This window comes from Siniperca chuatsi, linkage group LG20 (genome assembly GCF_020085105.1).
Source record: "Siniperca chuatsi isolate FFG_IHB_CAS linkage group LG20, ASM2008510v1, whole genome shotgun sequence".
Classification (NCBI taxonomy): Eukaryota; Metazoa; Chordata; class Actinopteri; order Centrarchiformes; family Sinipercidae; genus Siniperca; species Siniperca chuatsi.
In genome coordinates, this window is record NC_058061.1 from 15,704,514 (window position 1) to 15,730,807 (window position 26,294).

Here is a 26,294-nt window from a genome sequence, read left to right on the forward strand (position 1 = left end):
ACCGCCTGACAATGTGAATCTTCAAATGCAAAAGATTGCTTGGTGTACAGTTGCAAGTAGTGCTACTGTAGATTATTTAATTTGCATGTGGTTTAGAAAAACTGTTGATATGTAATTAGGTTCTGTGGAATTTGATGGGTTTATACAGTATCCGTGTTTTTGTTTTACTTGATTAATTTTCATCATATGTCAGTACACAAATCTTTATTAGCAAAGAAAAGTATGATGTATTAACCCTAGTTTTGTCACAAAAATATAACAGAAATAAAAATCCAGTCCAAAATCCAGGTCCATGATACAAAATGATCCAAAATGCACCAGAAGAATATCTGTGACCATGGACCAGAGGTATGGAAGCCATGTCCAATAACCACTGAACCCTGTGTCCTTGGCAGCAGCAGAGGAGAAAGTGAAAAATGAATGTTCCCTGAAATATTGATGTTTCACAGCAACATGCTGAAAAACCTAAAAGGCATAAGATTTGAAGTTTGTGCAGAGCTTTCTTGGTTTTTGTATAATTCAGTAAAGATGTATGAGTGCAGGCTGTGGGTGATTCTCAGCAGGGGTTGGTTTCAGGTTGTTGTTTTTGCTGTATGTTATCATGCCCTTTTCTGTGTTACTGAATCAAAACAAACAGTCCCGGCGAAGTCAGAAAACATTTCATTATAACCCAGCAAGGTGCATTAACTGCTCACTGAGACGCGCTAATGGAACTACATGTCCCTTTTTTAAAGACTGAAACTGTAAAATTGATATACTGTAAAGTAGAAACAAGGCTATCAGGTAATCCTGGCACTTATGATGGGAGAAGCTAAGTAACATTCATTAAATCCCAGGCCCATGAGCAGTTTGAAGAACCCAAGCTCGAGGCTGTGAGGGAGAACAACGTTGAGCTGGTCCAGGACATCCTCAAGGAGCTCAGCCCGCTTGCACACAGGAGCCAGGCAGCCGACGAGCTGGTCCGCATCCTGAAGGAGCCTCACTTCCAGGTTTGGAGAACAGGGCTTACATCTCACAGCAAGCTATAGCTTTAATTAACCGGCACTCAGGTTAAAACTTTGATTACTTTTCAAAGTGATGTTCGTGCTTAATGATGCATGTTGTGCTAGCATGGAATAAATTGATTTGGTGCTACAGAGGATTATGTGTTTCAGTCCGTGCAGTGTCTGACAGTAGCTCTGCACAGACCAGAGCAAGAACACCTGATTTGTGCAGTATAGCATGATTCTGTTACCATCTCCCTGTAGTGGAAAAAGCCTATTTGTCATTGTCATGATCAGTTGTTGTGTCACCTGCTGTTCTGCTCACAGTCCCTCCTGGAGACCCATGATTCTGTGGCGTCCAAAAACTACGAGACCCCTCCCCCCAGCCCCTGTTCCTTCATGGACTCAGCCCTCAACAATCAGCCTGTTCCCCCAGACGCAGTCAGGATGGTGGGCATCCGTAAGGTGTCTGGCGAGCACCTGGTAAGTCTGCTCAGCTAAGGAGCGAGCCATTGCAATCGCTGAGACAGGATAGAGCCCTCCTGTAAAACTCCTCAATAAATGGTATGATTTGTGTTTTAGGAGCAGCGCATGCACTCAGTATAATGAGCTCTATTTGTAGCATTGTTAAATAGAGAAACAAGTCAGATTTATACCACCTTGTAGCACAAAAAGGGTTTATTTATCTGCAGTAGGTTGACATGTTGTTGATTAATACCAAGGACTCTGATAACTTTGCCAGGTGCTCTACTGTCTCAGTTTCTACCCTCAAACTCTCTGCCAACTGTCTGTGGTGTCAAGGGTCATTTGACACCTTACTTGAGGTTTGCTACGTGGGACAAATAAGGAGCAACAACATCGGCTGACCATAATATACCTGTCAAACAAGCAAACACACCCTGAAATATATCTGTATTTAAGCCCAAATATCTTCTTAATGGAACAGTTGGATATTTTTTGCAGCCAGTGTCTAGTGGCCATTACAGTAATTGCAGTTTAAGATATTTCAGCGTTAGCTTCACCACTCAGCCATGGCAGTTGCTGCTTGCACTCAACCTCACCCCCATGTACTTGGCTTTTGAACTGCAGAGCAACGGAGGACAGTGCGAGACTATTCTATCTAGTTTTTGGTCACCCACTGATAAAAGTTATACTGTAATTGTTCTGAGGAGTTCAAATTTGTGATTGTGTGTGAAATAGATTCTGTGTTGTTTGGGTCTAGTTAGCCCACTTAACAAATGATTGTTATATTTTGACTCTGTCTGTGTGTGTAGGGAGTGACATTTCGAGTGGAGAGCGGCGAGTTGGTGATTGCCAGGATCCTCCATGGCGGCATGATTGACCAGCAAGGTCTGCTCCATGTGGGTGACATCATCAAGGAGGTGAACGGCAAGGAGGTGGGCAACGACCCCAAAGTGCTCCAGGAGATGCTGAAGGAGGCGAGCGGCAGTGTGGTGCTGAAGATCCTGCCCAGCTACCAGGAGCCGCACACACCAAGACAGGTCAGCTGGGGGGGAATACACAAATCAAACCAAATACATGCAGACACAGTGTTCTAACTCCAACCATCTACCCAGCAAATAATAATTACGGGAAGGGCTTGCATATTATTTAGACAAATTTTAGTGAGTTGACAATCACAATATGTTTTTAATCACCCATCCTGAAATAGATATTGTCCGAAAAGTTCCGATTAGTTTGAAAGTATACTGTCATTTTCATCAGTCAAGTAATTACCACTCACCATTCTCCCTGTCTGTAACCTTGTATGCTGTGCCAAGAATCATATATCTAATTATACAGCAGGACTTTGTAGATGACATTGGCTGTTTGGCTATAATACCTGCATTACAGTTTTGTCACTTATCCAAATGCAGAGTAATTTTCTGCTCATACATAATGGATCAATAATTGAAGTCTTCACGAACAAGAAAAAGAGAGAACCCACAGACAGCTCATGACACTGGAGTCCTTGTCTTTTTGATTTAGTTTTTTTTTCCTTCCATGGTGGTAAAGTTCACATCAGAAAGATTATTTTAGTTTGTTGGATATCAAATATTTGTAGGAAATTACTCAAGAATGCAGTTTTATAACAGCTGAAAAACAAAAAATCTTGGTGTAGTCGTGGCTCTCATTGGGTTGTGCTAGCTAATGAACACTAAGAGCCAGAAGAGACTAGTCACACTGAAAATGTGACCCAGTTTAGAGTGAGGGGAAATAGAAGGGTTATCTTGCCTGGTGATGTATTGCCAATAGGATGGGAGGACAGAGCACATCAGAGAATGCAGTGTGTACAGCTTGAGAAGTGTTGGGCACAAGGCTCTGTGACTGATTGGTCTCAGCGGTAGAGAGGAGGAACACTAGAGCTTGAAGAAGCCGTGTCAAATGAATTCCTTACATTAGACCAAAATATACTAGAGCATAATCTACAAGAAAATTATGTAGAGAGGGTTTATGTACTAGGATTATTAGCACAGACATGCATGTATTTGAAGCATACTGTTGTTTTTGGAGGAAAAAAAATCTCAGGAACTGAAAAATTAGTTTTCCACTGGATGAGAGTTCATGTGTAGCCTAATGATGTCAGTCGGTCAGTCCACCACTTTGTCTAGACTGAAATATCTCGACAACTATAGGATGGATAATCATGAAATGTTGTACAGATATGCATAGTGCCCAGAGGACGTCTCCTACTGACTTTGGCGATCCCCTGACTTTTCCTCCAGCAGCAACTAGATTGACATTTGTGGTTTTGTGTGAAAATGTCTCAACAACAATTGGATGGATTGCCATGAGATTTGGTACAGACATTCATGTCATCCACAGGTTGAATTGTAATAACTTAAGCTAACTTTTTGGTTAACTTAACCTTTTCTCTAGCACCATCATCAGGTTAAAATTTTTACTTGTAGAATACTTTGGTTTATAACTACTCCCATCAGCCTCAGATGATGTATTAATTGCTAATTAGCAAATGTTAGCATGCTAACATGCTAAACTAAGATGGTGAGCATGGTAAACATTATACCTGTTAAACATCAGCATGTTAGCATTGTTATTGGGACCATATTGCCATACTAGCATTAGCATTTAGTTCAAAGCACCACAGTGCTTAGCCTCACAAAGCCACTAGCATGGCTGTAGACTCTTGTTACATTATTCTTTTGGCTTTGAATTAGCCCAAGAGCTCAAAGAAGTCCCTAAGCCTGTAGAAGAACTGTGTAATTTTTTAAATGAAAACATGCAAACTACCCAAACTTGCATTGACTGGTTTACATAAGACATCAGCTATACAGTAGTTGTAAAGAAATATTAAAAAAATCACGTTTCCAGCTGTTTTTTCCCACTGTACTGGTAAGACCTGTGGAAACTGAGGGAAGCAGCCAATCTGTCAGACTCTCTAAAATTGCTTTCATGTAGGAAAACTTAATACCCTCCCATCTCATAGGGTTATTCACTGAAAAGGTGTGCTGCTGTGTGAGTCATGGCTCTTACATTTCAAAAGGTGCAGACTATTCTGTAAGAAAACATTTCCACAGTATATCATGTTAAGACCTTTGCTTTGCGAAACCAGATTGTACAAGTGTTTAGTTTTTCTTTTTTTGTGGTATCAGCTCCGGATATCAAAGTGCCCACTTAATACTTAAACACTTATCAGTTGTCTGTCAGAGATATTAAAGAATGATTTGGCTGTGCTCACACTGTAAAGAGCTGTGTAGGTGGACGTTGTACTGTGCGAGGAGTTGCGATGATTAGAGTCGCTCCCAGAAGTTCCCCCTGAATGTAATCCAGCTGTCTTGTGTTTTACGCCTGGAGCTTGGTCATTGCATGGTGACTAAACTCAACTGACAGCTGCCTTTGGCCAGTTGAGACTGTGAGTGTGTGTCTGTCTATCCATTGTGTCCTTACAGGGGAATGACACACACACACACACACACACACACACACACACACACACACACACACACACACACACACACACACACACACACAGTACAGTACGGACTGGCAGCCTTTTTTTATGTTCATGCATCAGTTTAGTACGAGAAAAGGCGTCAAGTGCAGGGGGGATGGAGGGGATGGTTGCCATGGCTACAGATTTTGTCTCTCTCTCTCTCTCTCTCTCTCTCTCTCTCTCTCTATTTCTGTCTCTCTCTCTCTCTCTGTCTCTCAGGCTGCTTGTCCTGTCAGTGGGGGTTGGGATCCAGGGTTTGGTTTATGATCTGAATCCTGTAGCCTTGAGATGTAGGGAAAGTGAGCTAAGGGATAGAGAGGGCTGTAAGTGCGCAAGGCTGTTTCATAGTGATGGACACTTACTCACCCAATCCATCTACCACAGATCATGTATTGTTCATGCACCACACCAGAGGCTGCATAGGTATACATCTCCAGCCTGTTTATTCAATTAAATGTGTATTTTTTCAGTCTAACCTGTCTGTTTTGACATCCATTACAGCAATTTTACTGACACGTTCCCTCTTTTCAACATCTTTATCCTTTTAGGCCTTTGTAAAGTGTCACTTTGACTACGATCCATCCCATGATAACCTGATTCCATGTAAGGAAGCGGGGCTTAGCTTCAGCAGTGGAGACATTCTGCAGATTTTCAACCAGGAGGACCTGAACTGGTGGCAGGTCAGTTTCAACTACATACAAAGATATTCAACGTTTTTGTGCATCAGTTGTTTGAGCTAAGACTGAAGAGTTTTTATTAACCAGCTTGTTCGCTTGTTCACTCATTCTTTGTGTGTGCATGTTGTGTTTCCCTCACAGGCCTGTCACATAGAGGGAGGAAGTGCAGGTCTAATTCCAAGCCAGCTGCTTGAGGAGAAGAGGAAAGCGTTTGTGAAGAGAGACCTGGAGCTCGCTACCACAGGTACACCTCTCAGCAGCACGCAGCCGAGCAGAGAAGCACTTCTCATTATGCAGATTTGACACAGACTCCTCGCCGCACAAACACCCCGGCAACAAAGACAACATCTGTTCCTCTCCATATCATACAAGCATTTCATCTGGCGCCGGGGCCGCTCATCCTCCTCTCACCTCTCCAGTCTGTTACCCTGTCAGTGAGCACTAGAGAACTGGTAATGAGCATCGGTGTGACTCAAGCTGATCCAGTCTTCTGGTTATTAAGCAGCAGGGTCTGACATTCACAAACAGCCCTCCCCGTGAAAGGAGCGTTGATAGAGAAGTGGTGATAAGACCCCCGTAAATACAAACCTGATCAATAATCATCTCCTCTCTTATGAGATGCGGAGTGAAAAGAGGCTGTTTTCCTTTTAGATTTATCTGCTCCGTACAGAGTCCTCAGCAGCAACAAAACAGGTGGTGAGTCACAGCCAGGCGCATGCCCTTCACTTGTGGAGGAGAGGAAGATGACAGCCTAACTGTACTGCCCTTGGAGCCTGGGAAGGACACATCTGCTAGCATGCTTTCCACATATTATACCAACTGAAAGCATGGTTTGAATAAAACATTTTACCAGGTTATTTCTGAATCGTGAGGTCTGAAATTGTTGATTCAATCCATACATTAAGAAAAATAATTCATAATTAGCACTCTGGCTCATGATATTTGTCGTCACAGCTTGATGAGCTGAATTCTGACATGAAAATGAACAACTGAGCTCATGTTTGCTTCCATTCATAAGACTTTTTCCCCAGTGGCTAAATAATCAGCCATATTGAACAGACGCTCAGCAGATCGCCTAGTCACAGGTGTTCTCTTGGCAGCAGACTGGTTGCATAAACTGATCAATATTGGTACACAGTGCCACCTAGTGGTATTGTCCCCCTATAACCTTCAAAGTCTTTGGATTTATGACAGCAGTGCTTTCAAAGACATTTCACCTCAATAGTACATAATTTTAACAGGGACTTTGTTGTGGCTGGCAGAGACGAGCGCCAAAGCTTGGAGGTTTTATTGTGTTTTGTGTGTTGCTGTCTGTCTCAGGTCCTCTGTGTGCTGGGATGGGTGGTAAGAAGAAAAAAAAGATGATGTATTTGACTACCAAGAATGCAGGTACTTTAAACTCACCACACAAAGTAGAACATCACAGTCACTTGTTTTGCATAAATTGGACAACATGTTTATTGTTTTGTGTTACGACTAGAATTCGATCGCCATGAGCTGCGGATATATGAAGAGGTTGCCAAGGTCCCACCCTTCAGGAGGAAGACACTGGTTCTGATTGGTGCGCAGGGGGTCGGCCGCCGCAGTCTGAAAAACAAGCTGCTGGTGTCGGATCCCCAGCGGTATGGCACCACCATCCCCTGTGAGTGCAGCCATTCATCATCACACTAATCCTCATATTCACACGTCATTTAGTACCTTTGATGTGTTTTTGTTTTTTATTGCTAGAATGTTTGTTGTATTTGTTGCATACCGTGTTAATGTTGTCATTTTGTGTATTCGTATTTTCCACTTCTTTTTGTGATTTTATCCTTGCATTTTACCAGTTAGCGTCTGTATTTGCATGGTGCAAATGACCTATTTCTGCCTCTTTTTATCCTTCAGTCACCTCCAGAAAACCAAAGGTGGATGAGAGGGACGGCCAGATGTACTCCTTCATGACCCGCAGCGAAATGGAGTGCGACATCAAAAATGGTCGTTTCTTGGAGCACGGAGAGTACGACGGGAACCTTTACGGCACTAAGATATACTCTATACACGAGGTGATAGAAACAGGAAAGATCTGCATCCTGGACGTCAACCCACAGGTAGAGGAAGCCCACATGTGTACGCTTACCTTCTTTCACTTCCTCTCTGCCTTCATTCCTTGCTTCTGTTCCTCTCCCATCTAAACTTCTATCCATTATTTGTCATGCTTTCCAATGTAAATGACTTAAGTTTAAAATTCTAGATTTAAACCAGTTATGCACGGCTTGTTGTTACTGAAGTATTTTTAGGCTAAGCACATCAATATTTATCAAAAAGTATATCTTAATGATCAGCATTACTCGCTGGAAACACTCACCTAATCTTATTTACACACATTAGCTTGATAAATTTGTTAGATGAAGATGCTGCAGTTGCATTTTAATCACATTCTCAGCTTTATAATTGTGTGTGTGTTTCAGCTTCGCTGCTTGCTGTGCAGCGATGCAGTGATTGTAAAATGTCTCATATATCTGTTTTTCTCTGAAGGCTCTCAAAGTCCTGCGGACGTCAGAGTTCCTGCCCTATGTTGTGTTCATTGAAGCTCCAGATTTTGAGGTTCTCAAAGCTATGAATAGGTCAGCAATTGAGTCAGGAGTGATCACAAAACAGTTAACGGTGAGTCTGTGTTCTCCTCTCATTCATCTTCTACTATGACAAATAGGGTCGTGCATAAACACACATTTTCCCGCCACACTTGGAACAGTTTTGGTTATTTCACATTGGAGATTGCTGTCTCTGCTGTTTTATCTGTGTTCTTAGCACTGGTTTGATGTTGATTGTTGCTTATTTAGTCACAAATATTGAATATTACTGAGAAATACTTTACTTTAAAACCAAGCTTGCAGGGGCTTTAAAAGTCAGCAGTCCTACCCGTAGAATCACCCCGGAATCCCTGAAATAGTTAGACTGAAATGCATCACAAGAAAGTTCATTGTGTTCGTAATTGTGTTTAATTTACTCAGCATAGAGGAATGTTAACAAGAAAGTTTCATTTCTACCATTTCAATTATGTAAAATAGTTTGATTTCAGTTGTGCACCAATTTCACAGTTTACTCTGTTCTTCCATCCAAGTAATTGCCTGCTCATTGCATTTATTTTCACCCAATCTCTCAATGTCCTGCGCCGCTCCCTACAGGACTCTGAACTAAAGAGGACGGTGGACGAGAGCGAGCGCATTAAGCGAGCCTATGGACATTACTTTGACCTCTGCATCATAAACGATGGCCTGGAAGCGGCATTCCGAAGTCTACGGTCAGCACTGGAGAAACTGTCGACGGAGCAGCAGTGGGTACCTGTCAGCTGGGTCTTCTGAAAGTCACCAAGAGCTCACCAGCAAGGTGCCAGGGCCTCAGGTCGAAGGTCGGAGGACGATTTAACACTGGTAGCTCCAGAGGGACTGTCTCCATGCAGTCATTGGTGGTGGAGGTCTGTAGTGAAGGGCCAAGAGTCATGATTCAGTGCAAATGATCCTCATGTAGAGCGTTTTTGTACAAACCTAGTGTTCCTCTGTTGAGCCTAATGTCAAGTTGTATTTTATTTGTCAGAGCTGGAATCATTTTATTGATACTTGTTAAGAAGAATTTAGAGTTGATTATGAGGTCTAGTGCAATAGTGTGAGTGAGTGAGTGTGTATGTTATCATAAACGTGGAAATAGGCTTAGAGTAAAGAATATGTTTTGCAGATAACACTGCTCAATCGAAGGTTTTCATTGAAGGATATTAAACTTTTTAGCCTTTCCAAATCTTAAATACTTTATGTAGTGAAATGTTTACATTGGATTGGTAGGACAGATTGGTTAAGGAAAGATACCAAATGTCATATTTGTATTGAATTCTCTATATTTTACCATTTGATCATACAGTATGATTGTATGTGTTCAGAAATGTGCTTTATCTTGTATGTCTCCACTAATTTGAAAATTGAATAGCAATAGTAAAATGTTAAACTAAAACATACATTTACTCACACACTCAAATGAACACACACACACACACTGATATATACATAAACACAGTGAGAGCAGTGGAAAACTGTCTTGTTGAGACATTTTGCATTAATCTTGCAGTCTCAATTTGTTTTGTTTCATTTTTAATGTTGATTACGTTGTACATTTGTTGTCCTGGTAAAGTGTCTGATTTGTTTGACAGTGAGAGGATCCAGCGAATGGATCACAGTGTCCGACTACTGCCTGCTTAATTCTGTTGGAGTTGTATTTGTAGCACTGAGAACACTTAAACCCTCAAAGAAAAAAAGATGAAGAAAAAACTGTAGCCTACAATATGCACTGATTGTATAATGAAGGCAAACATATTAATTAACATTACAGGTTGGACAATTGATGGAAGTTGTCACATTTAATTTTTTGTTATTTTTGATGTACAGTAAAATATTTATCAGTGGCTTCAAATTCATACTTACTTTTGCCTTAACATGGTTCAAAAGCCAAGGAAACACTATCACTGTTCCTTCTTAGCAAATAGAAAAAATAATACTGGCAACTTATTTAATATTTATTTTCCCTCAAACTTGTAAGTACTGTATTGTAATAAAGAGTATATAGTATAACATAGAGAAACACTTGGTGCTTTGATGATTCTGCTGGTGTGTAGATGCAGTTGCACAACTACACTGTAGTTTTGATGTTCATATAAAAATGTATTAAAATTGAAAATGCTGAGAATATTGCTTCACTGTCTACAGTTAATAGTAATGTAGAGTCCCCTAAAGGTCACTGCAGGGAACTTTTTTGAGGACTACTTTTGCGTTCCCTCGCAATATGTTTTGCAGATTACCGTACTGCTTTCTTCTGGAGAGAGCTCTTGATCTAAGAATTTGTTTAAGTTTACTTTCACTAATTACATAACCATGCTTGCCTATAGAGCAGTAGTACTACATCAGCATACTTAATGCCCAGTTCAAAGTAAAATTCAATGAGCTGATCCATACTGGGGCGTTGCGCTGGGAGCAACTGAGTGGACATAGACATATGGCTCTGAGGGAATGGAAGAAGAAAGTATTGCGAGGAATTGCAAAAGTATTTGCGAGCGCAAAATTTATTGCGAGAGAATGCAATAGTAGTCCTCAAAAAAAATTCTCACCGTGACCTTTAGGGGGCTCTGTATTAATGCAAATTATTTAAGTTAAAATCACAACATTGTATAAAATAAATGACCATACTATTTTTCAAAATACACAGAACAACTCCAAAAACAACACAAGGTGCATCCTCAGCGTTTGTTTGTTAAAATGGAGTTTAGCCGGTGGATGCCTGATGTTACCTCTGTGGAAGAGCGGACTGTGGGTGGTTATGGGTGCTGAGGGTGGTTATGGGTGCTGGGTGAGGATGGTGGGGTTGGATGCAGAGGTCCTGTGGGTGTCATCCAGTGATGAGGTGCTTGAGGCAGCGTTATCGGATACATGTCGTAGGCAGGTGGCTGGCCCCCCGGCCAAATGCTTGTCAGCTTGGGGTCAAACTGAATGAAAGTGAAGTTCAAAGTAAAATTGTACTTAGCCTGAAGTAACACAGTCCATTTTCAAATTGTTAAACAGTATTTTTTACTTAATGTCTCAAATCATATGATAATACAGAAAGTGCACATGAGCCTGAAGCTCTAGATTACTAACCTTAGAAATAACACAGAACAATTTTAAGTGTTAAGGGAATAGTTTGACATTTTGGGAAATAAGCTTATTGGCTGTCTTGCTGAGTGTTAGATTAAAGTATTGATACATGCTACGGTAAATATAAAGCTACCGCTAGCAGCTGGTTAGCTTAGCTTAGCAAAAAGACTGGAAACAGCTAGCCTGGTCATTTCACGGTGACGACAAGACTCCAGGAAGTGACTGTGCCTGGCCAAGAAGTAGTCTGGCACATAAACCCACGTGAAACCACAACATGTGGTATCAACACATTTTCACACTTTGGTTTTTGTACAGATTAAACAAACAAAATATAACGTGTTAGATTAGTGAACTTTAGCGGTTCAAGTTGCTGGATTTTGTTACCTTTGGACAGAGCTAGGCTAGCTGTTTCCCCCAGTTTCCAGGCTTCATGCTAAGCTAACATTAAGCTAAGTGGCTGCTAGCTCTAGCTTCATATTTAGCATGCATGTACATGAGATTGGTATCAGTCTTCTCATTTAATTCAAGGCAATAAAGCAAATAAGCGTATTTCCCCAAAATGTCAAACTATTCATATTTAACAAGTGTTGACATTTAACTGTCTAGCAGTTAAAATTATTTTGTGATTCTCAGAATCAAAATACCACTGACGATTTTGGTAAAAGATGCTCCTATATGTTAGTTAGTTTACTCCTGTTGTTTAGATCTGTGTACAGTGATCTAATGACAGAGGCTGTAGTGAGGGTTCACACACCAGTGAGTATGGTGGTGGGTGATCCACAGTGCTGTACCGAGGAGGGACTCCGTAATGCCTGTCCTCCTCTGCCTGGCCTTCAGACAAAGAAATTGTATGGAGTACTGAAGATGTGTTGCCATCATGCGTTGTTGGTATGGTGATGTCATATGCTCCTCTTTTCTTTTTTGTGTGCAGATAGAAACAGAGGAGTACCACAGCTATGGACACCATCAAGACTGGGAATCTAGGAACACACGTCCATCATTTCAAGAATAATTTATAACTCAAGTAAACATTGCTTTCCTTTATGGAGAGATTCATTCATGACTTAATTTGACTACTTACATATATTGAAAGATATTCACTACCACAGTCATGGCTGGAATTATGTCAACCTGCTGACATTACTGTGAGGGGGAAAAAAGTAAGACGTACAATGCAGCAGATGCTGTGCCATCCTGCTTGAAATCAACAATACAATTATGTGAAATATGGACTTCTATTGACAGTGATAAATCTTTGAAATGAGAATACTACATGTAATTTACAACCATAATCTGTATTCTGTTCTGAAATATAATAACTAATAATAACTTGTATGTTACTTTTGTAGTCGTGGACAAGCTAAACAAAACATCTACAGTATCAGATTTAATACAGTACATACAATAATGGAATATGATAATGTGTCAGCCTTTATATCTTAACGGCTCCGCAGAGTACAACTGGAGAGGTGTAGGAGCATTCTGTTTGACTTTACTGTCTGAGTTTAACAACTGACAGTGGACCTTCATCCTATAAATCTGTAGCTCATTACAATTGTAAGTAAAAATCTACTGAATTCACATAATTCTAACATATGTTACCTTAATGACACAGGATTAGAAGATAACTGGATTTCTTATCATTATATTACAGTGGGATGAATCCTTACCTTATCTAAGAATCCAAAACATACAGAAACTGTCCTGACTTGTGGGTTGCTATCAAAGGATAATGTGTCACTCAGGGAAGTACACAACGTGAAGAGCTTATACAGCCTTATTGTCTTTTTTAAAGACACAGGACTTTGAGGTGTGCTCTGTGTCTTGCATGTTTCCTGTGTATGTTGAACAAAATCTTTCTTAAATCTATTTAACTCACTATTTACGGTAGCAAACCATCAACAACATTCTTCAGAGGTCGATTATTAGACCACTCATGTTCTGTTTCTACTTATATATACAAACTTTGTCATAATGGCCAACAAATAACAACAATTTTGAGGTTTTATATATTCATACAGTTATGCCAATTTTATATTCCCCCAAATAGTGATGGCTGAATTCATAACACCATGTGGCCCAAAACGCATCTTTCTGCTTTGCTTTTCAGAAAACAAAACTGGACACATTTTAAGCGTGATTACACCTAACTTCATTTTATTCACAAGTATAAAATACTTTATTTTTTAAATTACATACGCTAAAAAGTAACAAGTGCCTTAACTCTTAAATTTTACCTCTTAAACTGTCAAAACATACATAACGTACATAATGTACATATTACCGTTTAGTGGGGTTTTAACTGGGTTTTCTTTGAAACTTAAGTAGTTGTATCAGTCAAAGAAAGATTCTCCTTTCCACATAGTGGATTCTTTACAAGGAGATTAATCCTATAATATACACATATGTCCCAAACGAAACATATAACCACGTAGATGCACTAAAGGTTACTGTAACCTGTATGTACCCAAATAAGGGTCAAAAAGATTTAGAGCCTGTGAAATAATGTTCTGAAAAAAACAAACTTCACCCTTTGAAAACCTGTAAAACTCCAAGAAATCCAAGAAGAGACCTGTTAAGAAATATCAACTATGAGGTTACACAAGGGCTTTTGGAAAATACAGATTCAAAGCAGAAAGTACATTTACAAATAGTAACTTTAAAATAGCAAATTCTGGCCCTGATTTCGGCTGGAAAAGCAGGGCTGAAATTCGTACTTGTAATTTCAGTGTGTTCATTTGTTCAGTGTCACTCACAGTGTAGGAACTTTGAGTTTCACAGTGTTCTGCTTTGAGTTTGTACTCAGATGTTCACAAAATCAGGTTTTTTTCTTTGTGTAGCCTCACCGTTGATATAATTTGTGCACACATTTTTGCTACATCACATTTTTGTCTTCTCCAGACAGGTTTACAAAGACTGATATACAAACACGTGTTTTGAAATAATTTCTGAACATCACTTCACAATGTCAAAATCTTATTGACGCCTTATTTGATTCCATAGACCTGCCCTGTGATTAAAAAAAAGTACAGTGTGTTTTGGCTAGAGGGTGTTTGAAGTGGAGGAGGAGGAGGATAAGGTGGGGTCAGGGTTGCTCTGAGTAAGCTGTAGGGTCTGTGTATGATGGTGGTGGGTCTGGATTGGATGGTGGTTCAAGCTGGAAAAAAAGAAGAGGAGACAGAGAAGACAATTGATGCAATACGCGTGCTGATGATGAAATCTCTGACACCTTGTAGAACATTTTCAAGATCACCTTTAGCAAAAAAACACTCAACCAACCGCGTATCTAAATTACATCCTCATCATGAAATATGATAAATGTATGAATGTGAACATTCAACACAGTGCTGTACCCTGTATGGAGGAGGTGGACTGGCATTTCTTGAGCAGTACATGGGAGGGTCTCTGTAAGGAGGTTGAAAATATGCTTCATATATGTCCATTACTTTCTCATCCTCCCGCTCCTCCTCATATGTGGGGATGACGTATACAGATGGAGAGTTAGTGGGCCTCAGGGGCCAGCCTTCTGCTTCTCTGCGTTTCTTTGCATAATGGCAGCAAAAAATCCACAGAACAATTCCACCACACAACATGGAAATCCTGAAATAGAAGGACAGCTTAACTATACGTGCAGCATGCATACAATGAGGTATTGAAGTAAGTCAAATGAATCTTAACGTGCTGGGAACAGAGGAAATACTTACTCAAATGTAGCATAATAAATGACCATGGCAGTTTTATTATCTAAATCAGGTTTCACACCTGAAGAAGAAATGAAGAGGTCTTGTCATTCAGAAGGACAGACCTGTCCCAAACCTGAAGATTGTAACTCTACTTAAACATACAATTTGATGTTCAGTTTTGCAATACATTTATACATGGGAAGTTCAGAGGTAACTCTCTTCATATCCTTAAATCACACTGACATAAACAGAATGTCTTTAAGGCAGGTATAATTACTGTATTACTGTGAAAGCTGCACAATCCTAGAATTTTTATCTAACATGGTAGATTTTGTTCTTTCTCACACAGAATCGCAACTTTGTCGACATAACACTACAGTTCAAAGTAAAAAACTGTGTACAGTATGTGTAGCTTTTATGGGATGTAGCTACAAAAAATATTGTAGACTTGAATTTGGATCGATTAAAGTAAAAGTAGGCAGCAATGAAAGGCAGTAGCAAAACATTTCCTTTCCATTTTCAATGAATAATAACGGGCCTTGTACCATGAGATTGTTCCTCCAGTTTCAGGCTTTACTGAATAGGGTCAAATCTAAAACAGCAGTTTGGATAAGCTGTCCCTGACTAATTTGGTATTTTTTATGCTGAAAATAAAACTTACCTTCAAGTACAAGCCATGTAGTGCAGGTTAAGTAGAGTGTTGACTTGCAACAGACATTTTATAGCCTCACTGACCTGTTTAAAGTAGCAGAACTCACCGAGGTTACAGCCAGTGACGTAAACAACTTATCACTGACACTGCTCTCACCACACAGTAGAATGGCAGCGTTGGGCTAAAGGCCACTGGCTCTTACTGATTAAGATACATTGTAATAAACAACACAAAGAAGTAATACGGAAGAGAAATCACATTACGGAAAATAACAGGGACACACAAGATTCAGCTTGTTTCTTAGGAATGCAGTCAAGGTGTTGTTGAAACATGTTGGAGGTGTCTCTACTGCAGCTCTCTGCGCAGCAGAATGTTTCACTTTGAAGGAGGATTTTCTGGCCCAGCAAAAAAATATAATTTGAGGCTCATACTGTGCCATTCAACACAGATGAAACAGCTCAAGGTTAAACCACCAGACACACTATTTCAAGCTTTTATTTACGCTTAACGTCGATCTCACTACAGGCTTGAAAATATTTGCCATGCTGCACATGTTTTACACATCAACCTAATGGCAAAGGCATTAGTTATACAAGAAATCTGAGTTACTCCAGCAAGAATAAAATCATCCAATAACATGAAATATAATGTTCGTTAGTGTAGGAGAGGGGGAGGTGGAGGGGGTGGTGGCACAATACCAGAGGTGCCAGTGTGAGGGGGTGGTGGAGGAGGAGGGGGCACAGCTCTTGATACTGGTGGTGGTGGTGGCGGTGGTGGAGGAGGGGGTACAGCTCCTGATACTGGTGGTGGTGGAGGAGGTGGCACAGCTCTTGATACTGGTGGTGGTGGAGGAGGAGGGGTACAGCTCCTGATACTGGTGGTGGTGGAGGAGGTGGCACAGCTCTTGATACTGGTGGTGGTGGAGGAGGAGGGGGTACAGCTCCTGATACTGGTGGTGGTGGAGGAGGTGGCACAGCTCTTGATACTGGTGGTGGTGGAGGAGGAGGAGGAGGGGGCGCAGTTCCTGATACTGGTGGTGGTGGTGGAGGAGGGGGCGCAGCTCCTGATACTGGTGGTGGTGGTGGTGGAGGAGAACCAGCCCCTGATACTGGAGGAGGTGGAGGAGGAAAAGGGGCACCTCCTGCTACAGAAGGAGGTGGAGGCGGGTACATGCCAGTTGACGGAGAGATTGGCGGTGGAGGGGGAGGTGGGGGGAGACACGTGGGTGAGGTCAAGAAGGGCGGAGGGGGGAGGCCAGTGTCCATGGAGGAAGGGGTAGGTGATGGTGATGGTGGAGGAGGAGCAGGCATATTGGGGTCTGAATTGGCAGCAGGAGGAGGAGGGGGAGGCAGGCTGTCGTTGGTGGGGTTGGAGGCGGTTTGCAAGGTGGGGACTGATGGCGGAGGCACAGCGATGCCAAGACTGGATCTGCATACAAGACAAAAAGAAAATAGACCTGCAGCTTCTATGAGCAATCATGGCATCCTGAGAGTGATACACCTGTTCGAAATAGTTCGACATTTTGGGAAATTTGTTATTCGCTTTTTTGCCGAGAGTCAAATGAGAAGATTGATACCACTCTCATGAGTGTATGCTAAATATGAAGCTACAGCCAGCAGCTGGTTAGCTTAGCTTAGCACAAAGACTGGAAACAGGGGGAAACAGCTACAGTGCAGCCTGGCTCGCTTGCTCGCTTGTAATCCGTACAAAAACCTAAGTGTAAAAATGTTGGACTATTTTTTGCCCAGACCCGTCACTTCCTAGAGTCTCTGCTAGTTTTCTAGCAACTGGTTTGAGCCAAGAAATAGTGTGGTGAGATTTAGAGGTGCTGGTAGGCTGATTTTGTCACATTTGGACAGATCCAAGCTAGCTGTTTCTCCTTGTTTCCAGTTCTTATGCTAAGCTAAGCTAACTCGCTGGTTGGCTGTAGCCTAATATTTAACGGACAGACATAAGAGTGGTATCGATCTTCTCGGCAGAAAAGTGAATGAGCACATTGCCCAAAATTGTTTTAGTCCATAATGCAGAAACCTTTCAGACATGATCGGAAATTGTACAGGTAATAAATAAGATATTATGCCTATATTATAATAAACAGTATTTGTAGTGTAGAGTATTTAATTAAAATAACAGTATTGATATAAAAAGGGCAAAGGAGGACTTTATCTACATACACAGTGGTGGTTGTATTGCTTTGTATGCTGTTTGTGGTCCCTGCTCTCTCTCTGGGCTGCTGCTCAGCGACCTGTTAGGAGAAGATGAATGAAGATTAGATGGCATAGCACATCTCTACACCACAGTCAGCCATACTGTATATCACCCTAGACATCACACTAGGACTAAACTATGGAAAAGGGGGAATGCATTGTGCTGCACTTCTGACTCGAACTGTGTTTCGTATCCAAGTATCCAATTTACCTGAAAAAAGTGTCCAATGGAGTCCAAGATGGAGTATGATATTGGCACTCTTGAGTAGCTTTCCTCTGGCTCCTTGCCCGAAGTCGGTGGGGTCATAAGCTTGGAACGACTCCTGCTTTTGGGAGTAGTAAAAGCACCAATCTCTCTCCTGGCTAACTTATCGAAGTGGATAGCTGCAGCCTGGATCAGAGCACAGTGAGAACAGCCTCCATCAACAAAACACAAGAACTCAATTTTCACATCACTCGTTCCCTTGAGAGAGTCTCTCTTATAAAGATGCTGCAACAATAAAACAAATGGAGCATAGAAACCAAACTGACAGATTAAAGATACAACAGGTGACCTGCAAGTGGAACAAATACAGCGACTTGCACACTTCCTAGTTTGCAAATATACAACTAAGATTGTACTGGGGGAAAAATGCAACAGTAATACTCTAGATACAGTATATATATTTTTAATATTTGAATGTAGTGCATTTCTGCTGGAGTTCCTGAAGGAAACACATTCCATGCAAAAGCAAATACAGTTCATTAATTTATGAAAATGAAAATGTCATAAAAACATGGTTAGGAAAGGCGTTCCTCACCAGTGACAGCAGGTTGACTGAGGACTCCATATCTTTGATCTGCATGGCCTGCGAGTCCAGCAGCCTCAGCAGGGCGGTGGCCAGACTGTTGATCTGGTAGGACACACTGGCCAGCGACTGGGCAGCCAAAGCCTTGGCCTCTTCAACAGCCTTGGTTGAATCCTCTGCCTGCAGCATTATTATTATTATTATTTTACCAGAGTAGTTTATAAATGTTGTAAAATGCAGTGATGGAAGAAGAATTAAGATTTTTTACTCAAGTACCACAGTATAAAAATACTCCATTACAAGTAAAAAAAAAGGTCCTGCATTCAAAATCTTACTCAAGTAAAATACACAAGTATTAGCATAAAATGTACTTAAAGTATTAAAATTAATCCTTATGCAAAATGACCCCACTCAGAATGTTATATATATTCTATTGGGATATTATTATTGATGCATTCATAAGTGCAGCATTTTAATGTTCTCATGGCAGAGCTAATTTTACCTACTTAATATACTGTTATGTAGTTTAATTTATAAGAATGCATTATATTTTTAAACTGATCACATGGTTTACATTGTAAAACCTTGACCTGAAAAGTTCCGCCAGCTGTCAGATAAATGTAGTGACGTAAAAATTAAAATGAAAATACAAGTACAGGACTTGAGTAAATGTACTTAGTTGAAATGCTTCAAAAGCTTTTTATTTTTCGAAAATAACTAAAACTACGACATAGTTATGCTTTTAGAGTTGTTGTGGCTTTTTTTTTTATGAACATTACTCACCTGAAGGAAATTGCTTTCGCAGTAATCTGCGACTCGAAGGAGGTTGCTGTGGTTATCAAGGAGAGCCCTCCTGGCAGCTGGCGCCTCTTGAAATATCCGAGTAATAACTTCAGAAAGGTTCTTTCGCTCCATCATTTCTCCCATTTGGCGCCGCTAACAAAACCCCTTTAAAGATTTACTCACGCTGCTTGAGCAGGATGTAAAAGTTCTTGGCAGTGAGTCAGTCGAGGCAGGAAGGTGTTTTGGTCGGTGGTGAACGCGGAATCACCTCGGGGTAAAGATTTTCACCGTCTCAGAGCAGCTGGTCCCAGGGCAGGGCTTAGGGCTCAGGGCTAGACATCCACTGAAACATCTGTAGTAACATTTGCCTCTTAAGGAGAGATGATGCATCTCATATATTGTTATAGGCTACCGTTTTACATAGACAATAACATATATGATAAAATATATAACATGATACGTGTATATTACGTCTCTTGACTGCCACTTGTATTATTTATAAAATCCACTAGAGGTCAGTGCAATGTAGAGAAAGGAGCCTCTCTCCAGGTCTGTGCGGTGGCTGATGCCTGTTGTACTCTGCATTATGGATGATGATGATAACATATCAGTGCTACAGACAGTATAAGCCAAGCAGTGACAAGCTCACTCGTAAATATTAGCATTAGTTTAAATGAACATCAGCTGAACTGGATGGTGTTTCACTTCTAAGGGGAACATTGTTACATGATTCCGAAATGCTCAGCCAAGTCAAAATACATTGTATTGTTCTAAATGTCCCGTATAAACAACCTGAATTCCACAACATCCTTGATTGTGTATGTGTGTGTGTGCAAACGTTCACCGTGGCCTGACTTCAGTCCAGTACTGTACATGTGATTAGTGCACATGTTTTGCCGTGTGTCAGTTTATCTGGACACGTTCACAGTCTGGCACTCACAGCATTGAGCCATGTGACAAACCACAATAACATGTTATGTGGTGTTGATACTTGACTACCAGATAATATAAGAAAATGTCTGACAAAGCACCCCTTGACTGTTTAAATGCTGCAGCTCTACAGACTTTGGTACACTGACCTCGACCATCACTCCATTTTTTAAATTTATTTTTTTACTATTATTATATTTTTGAGCCTTTTATGCATTTGTAAGATAGCTGACATTAAAGAGATGACAGCAAATGAGGGGAGAGAGATGGAGAATGACATGCAACAAAGGGACCAGGGACGTTGCAGTTCATGGTAGGCATGGACCATGTAGACATAGACCACTTGAGGGTGGTTTTTCACGCAATGTTTCGGCAACTATCGAATGGATTGCCATGTAATTTTGTACAGACATTTATGGTTTCCAGAGGATGAATTAGCATGTTAGCATATTCATTGTGAGCATGTTAGCATTTAGCTCAAAGCAACTGTGTGAATGTCATGGTTTTGGGTTTGTGTCCGGTTGATTTCCTGTTTTGTTTTGAAATACTCTCCTTCCCTTATGTGTCTGGTAGTTTTGCTTCCTGTCGTTGATTGCCTTCATTGTTTTCACCAGTGTCATTGGTTTCACCTATATCTTGTTGTCTCCCTCACCTAAGTGTATTTTAGTCTGTATCCTTCCTTTGTTATCGATCAGTTCATCCCTATTGCTATGTTGGCTCTGCCTTTTGGATTTCACCTGCCTGCCTGCCTGCCTGCCTGCCTGCCTACCTGTCTGCCTTCCTGTATCTGCCAGTAAGCTCTTAATTAACAAATCATTGTTCTGCTTCCTCTTCTGCGTTTGAGTCCTTTCTCTGTTCCCCTGCTTGCCAACGCCATAACAGAACGAACGGACATAGAACAAAGGAAGGACACAGACTAAAATACACTTAGGTGAGGGAGACAACAAGACACAAGTGAAAACAATAAAACCAATCACAGACAGGAAGTAAAACTACCAGACACATGAAGGAAGGAGAGTATTTCAAAACAAAACAGGAACTCAACCAGACACAAAGCCCAAACCCTGACAGTGAAAGTACAGCCTCACAGAGCTGCTAGCATGGCTGTAGAATCTTCTTCTTGTTAATCTAACTCTAACCAAACTGACCTTACTTCTATCATTAACCAAAACTGAAGCTAAATTCTAACTCAGACACTGAAAAATGAGAAACTGTGTTTCACACTGTTGTATGACCTTAGTAGACTTTTCCCTGACACATTACCGTCACTTTGTAATGAAGCTTTGAGGAAAGTTAAAAAAAGAAAATATATTCTCTTGTGTTTTGAATGTTTGTTTTTTGTTTGTTTGTTGAGCTTTGGAGTATCCAAATAAAATGAGTACCAAATCCCACTAATCTTATACTCTAATGATGTTAAAATGAACACCAACAATTATTAGCGAATGTTCTTTTATAACTGATAATTGTTCCCTTGAACCTCAGTCCTCCTTTGAAAGTAATCTAATTTTTGTTGGTCAGGTTTGATATGAATGATAGTGTTACAGTACATTTCTGCAACAGTATGAGCTGTTATCAGTTTATCGCTTGTATTACAGAGTCATCAGGATCTTTATCTGCTGATAAGACATTATGGATGACTTTATTTCTTTATTGAACATTCATTTTCTCTGTGTTCAGGGTTAGGGTATACAAATAATACATTTTTGTGCATACTTTCTCAGTCTCTGGCAATGACAGATAACTAATTCTGTCCCTCGCTTCTGTTGTTCTGCATGATTTAATGCAGATGGTAATGTATACTCACATAGAGACCAAAAAGACTCAACACACAGTACCCAGACAACAGACATGGCCTAATGATATAATATACTGGAGACACCAACTGCAGATGAGGAGAGGGAGAACACTCTATACTTACCTTCCTGCCCTCTCTCTGACCTCAGACATTATGTCATTTTCTTTCTGAGCCTCAAATGTGCAACCTTCAATTACCTGTTCCATCACTATTCCACACCTACACTCATTGCTTTTGTTGTGATACACTTTTTATCTTGGTATTGGAGAGGTCACATTTTTGAAAAGTCTTCATTAATAAACAAATTCATTATGTTTATCCTGGACCATCTGAAAAGATATATTATCACTGGGCCCCCTTCCCACTACAGATTAGCTGCATTGAGATCCAAATCCAACATGCATATCAATCAGGACAGCATGAACAGCACACTGCTGTTTTATGGTCTTGTACACACAGGCCAACTATCAAAGTGTAAAACCAGCTGGGGTTGCTAGCTGTGAAACGTGACTTTACCCTTATTAAAATTACAATTTATTTTTTCACTCGCATGAAATATCAAACAAGCATCTCTGTAATGAGATATTTCAGATGTAAAATTAGACATCACTCTATTATTCAATGCCAAAATTATGATATTAAGAAATTTTCTGAGATTTCTCCAATATAAATATAGCCTGAAGGAGGAGGTCAAAGCTGCACATTTATACTTGTTATATTAACCTCTAATCACATTTATGTTAGGTGGAGCTCTGCTGGGAATTATGCAAGGTCACCAAAATGAATAAACAATTAAGAATCAAAGGCTGAGTTGTAACAGGTGCAACAGAATTTACAGGAGAAATGTCATTGGTGCTGTTCATGGAAGACATCTTAACATGTTACAGTTGGAAAACACAGGTGTAAATAATAAAATTAATGATGGCTGAATTCCATTTAGCTGCTGAAACAGTAAGGTTCTTGTTAAAGGACAGAAGTGTACAGTTGGAGAAAATCTGTCAGCCTCTCATCTGCTACATACATAGCTTGCAGTGGGAATTGAAAATGTTTTGCATATTTAAATTTCCCCTTTGCATTAACAGCTTGTTGGTACTATTAAATCCTCAAAATCCATTGGTCTTACTCAAAATAATTAACTATCTACCATTTAATCCCTTCTTACTGTCTACAGAGGCATAACTGATGACTTAAAATTATCACCTTGATATATTAAAGATTTTGCAAAACAGGACACATGCATTACGCAGGAGGAATGCAGATTACTCTACTGGAATAATAGTTGTTGTGTGCATGGAGTTATTCAAAATGTATGTGAAGAAACTGCAAACTGCAAGAGAGTTAACATGTCATCTTATACCCTACAGTACACAAACACACACATGCTGCACCGCAGCATCCATGCCCAATGGTGTGCAACATAGGCCTGTTTGTGAAGATTGGATGTTCTGGGCCATCATAGCCTCTCCACACTTCACAGACTTCCATTAAAGGAAAAGCCAAATTCAATTATTGTGCTGGAGACTGCAGGAAAACTACATTTTCAGCACACACAGGCACACACAGGCAGGCAGCAGTGAACACTCTTTGTGGGCAGTTTTATTGTCTTTTATTGTGAACTCAATTCCAATTAGTCTTCAGGCACCTGCTGCCCTTTTCTCAAACTTTTAACAGTTTTTAAGCCACTGGCTTTGAAAAACAGAATAAAAATCCTGTGACGTATTTCTTTTCTCATCAAAGGTATAAAATTATTTTTGGCACAAGATATTTTCCTTTTCACTTTACGTAGATTGTCATTTTCTGACATGACACTATCATGACCAGGCGTCATCAGCCACACGTGTAAGTGTGTGAAAAGTCTCTCACCTCAGCAACTTTGATTTACACGCCCACCACTACCTAACTGATCACAGTGCTCCATCCATTTATATCGGCCCAGCTGTGGCTAGGATGTACTGTGTCAATATGTAGCCAGCCCACTTCAGGCAGGTTCACATGTTGGACATGTGCCTCATGTTTCCAAAGACATCAGCAAGTGTGCATGTGTGTGTGTGTGTGTGTGTGTGTGTGTATAGGAAAACTGGAAATATGTTTGAGATATGTTATCTCTTTCTTATCTGCTACATGGCGTCATGGATATGACGTCCCTCGGGCTGACTGAGGCAGATTTCAGCAGAGGGTCTTATGCAGGACAGTGGGGTGTGATTTTTTTTAATCCAAAGCTGAACTCATTGTGACACTGAACTACTCATGTAATAGCTATCCCTATCTCATTGTGAGGTGATAATGACTCCCTCTGCCTTGACCTGACAAACACTACTCAGGGTTCAGCTTCAATCAGTGGTTTTTAATGAGATCAGTCACAATTTCAGCGTTAATTCACTTATTTCACTGGCTGGTGTGTTACAAGGAATCTTAATAGGCTCAACCTTGTGTAAGTTAGGCTTAAGTTCTCTGGAGTTCATTTACCTCAAAAGTAAAATGTCAGCATCATTAAAATTACATCTTTATCTGTTCCAGAGGGAAACACCATATCAGCAGTAACGCTTTATTTCACCATCAAAGACATTCTGCTTCAGATAAGATTCAATTTAGAGAACTTTTATTGGATGATAATGATCTATTGGACATTATAAAGCCATAAGTATTAATTTACTGTAGTCATGTAAACATCAAGGTTAATAGATACTTTGACTCATGACTGTCATAACCAATAATTAGACATGTCAGATTTCATTTTTTATAGCTGCTTAACTGTTGGGGAAAAAAGAAATATCCACACTTCAAACTCTTACTGAAAAAGAAAAACAGTCACTTAAGACTATAGTTTTTCTGCTGTTGATGTTGAATTAAGATTTATGATCCCCACCTTGTGCAAAATAAGATCACTCATTTGAACATTATCATGCTTCATGGCCTCATACAGTCCCTGCTGCATTGAGTGCCCTCATTGAGTAGCTTAAAGACTCCCGGTTGTTACAGTGCTCAAAAACTTGTCAATGTCAAACGCAACACAGCTGAAGGACAATTTTAATTTGTTTTTGGCTCTAACAAAATCAGAGTGTGTATTCTCTCCTTTTTTTTGCCTTTATTTGACAGTAACAGCTGCAGATACAGACAGGAAAGGTGAGAGAGAGAGAGACGTGGGGGTGACATGCAGCAAAGGGCCGTGGGCTGGAATCGAGCCACTGCGGTAAGGACTTAAACGGAGAGTTCATATTCAATATATATATATTTCCAATTACCTGTAGTGATATTTATCTATCTAGATTGTTCTGACGTGAGTTATCGAGTCTTGGAGAAATCGTCAGCACTGTAGGAACTATTTTCTTTCTACCGATAGTTCCCAGATGAAACTGCTCACAACAAGGTCTGTGGATTATCTTGAGTAACCAGGTCATGACTTCTGCAAAGAGACATTGCTGTTGAGTTTTTCAAGTGTTTTTTTTGCCGCTTTGAGCTCCACAAGCTGAGTGCCATCTAGTCCCATTATATTCAAAAAAAAGGAAGACATCTATACAGCTGATATCTCCAATACTCGGCAGCTCACACCAAAATAATTTAGACGGATAAATAGCACTACAGGTGGAAGGAGGAGAAATGTGTATTTTTGATTTTGGGGTGAACTGTCCCTTTAATGGTGGGTGCTCAACCAGGTGAGCTACCGGAGCGCCCCGTCATAGAGTGTATTCTTAAGTACAGGTGGTCTTCTAATATGAATTTCATTTGCATCGTCTATCACAAAATTACTCAGAAACATAAAATATGGTATTATTTGAGGAAAATGTTACATTACAAAAATTGCCAAGAAGAAAGAAACCAGGCACATATTTTCCCTCGAGTCACAATGGTTTATTTTAAATTCTTAGTAACCAATTCCAGTAATCTGACCAAGTCCCCAGCCAGGGTCAGGTGAATGATCATCTGGTTTGTAGCAACGGAAGCAGGATTTGTATCCTTTAAAATTAAGAGCGCCATTTTGTTTGTGCTTAGCTAGTGACATCTGGGAATAGACTCACTCTCTCTGACCTTGGACTCTGACTCTGGGATAGAGCATGTTATAATGAATGACTCCTATAGCATTGGTGCAATTAACCATGTTGGAGACATCTGTCATACTGAAAGCTTTGACACAACGTCTGCCTGATACCATATTGAAGAGCAGTGTGTGACCACTTCCTTATGTTGCTGGA

The 26,294-nt window shown here is 40.4% G+C and overlaps 2 protein-coding genes across 4 annotated transcripts in view; one reads left to right on the forward strand and one right to left on the reverse strand.

Moving 5' to 3' along the window:
• Nucleotides 1-10,325, forward strand: part of mpp2b (MAGUK p55 scaffold protein 2b) — a 40,575-nt gene extending 30,250 nt beyond the window's left edge. For all 3 annotated transcript variants that reach the window (XM_044179726.1, XM_044179727.1, XM_044179725.1), the window contains 10 exons: nucleotides 837-989; nucleotides 1,311-1,466; nucleotides 2,258-2,485; nucleotides 5,487-5,618; nucleotides 5,757-5,859; nucleotides 6,936-7,004; nucleotides 7,096-7,257; nucleotides 7,500-7,702; nucleotides 8,130-8,258; nucleotides 8,780-10,325. In XM_044179726.1, the coding sequence (XP_044035661.1) occupies nucleotides 837-989; nucleotides 1,311-1,466; nucleotides 2,258-2,485; nucleotides 5,487-5,618; nucleotides 5,757-5,859; nucleotides 6,936-7,004; nucleotides 7,096-7,257; nucleotides 7,500-7,702; nucleotides 8,130-8,258; nucleotides 8,780-8,956 (1,512 nt within the window). In that variant the 3' untranslated portion in view covers nucleotides 8,957-10,325. The remainder of the gene's footprint in view (nucleotides 1-836; nucleotides 990-1,310; nucleotides 1,467-2,257; nucleotides 2,486-5,486; nucleotides 5,619-5,756; nucleotides 5,860-6,935; nucleotides 7,005-7,095; nucleotides 7,258-7,499; nucleotides 7,703-8,129; nucleotides 8,259-8,779) is intronic.
• Nucleotides 10,326-16,080: 5,755 nt separating this feature from the next.
• abi3b (ABI family, member 3b) lies at nucleotides 16,081-19,858 on the reverse strand. Its single transcript, XM_044179728.1, is given in 6 exon segments — nucleotides 16,081-16,461; nucleotides 16,464-17,029; nucleotides 17,776-17,846; nucleotides 18,020-18,199; nucleotides 18,609-18,776; nucleotides 19,380-19,858. Coding segments are annotated over 6 exon segments (1,335 nt in total). The 5' UTR covers nucleotides 19,524-19,858; the 3' UTR covers nucleotides 16,081-16,255.
• Nucleotides 19,859-26,294: the final 6,436 nt, after the last annotated feature.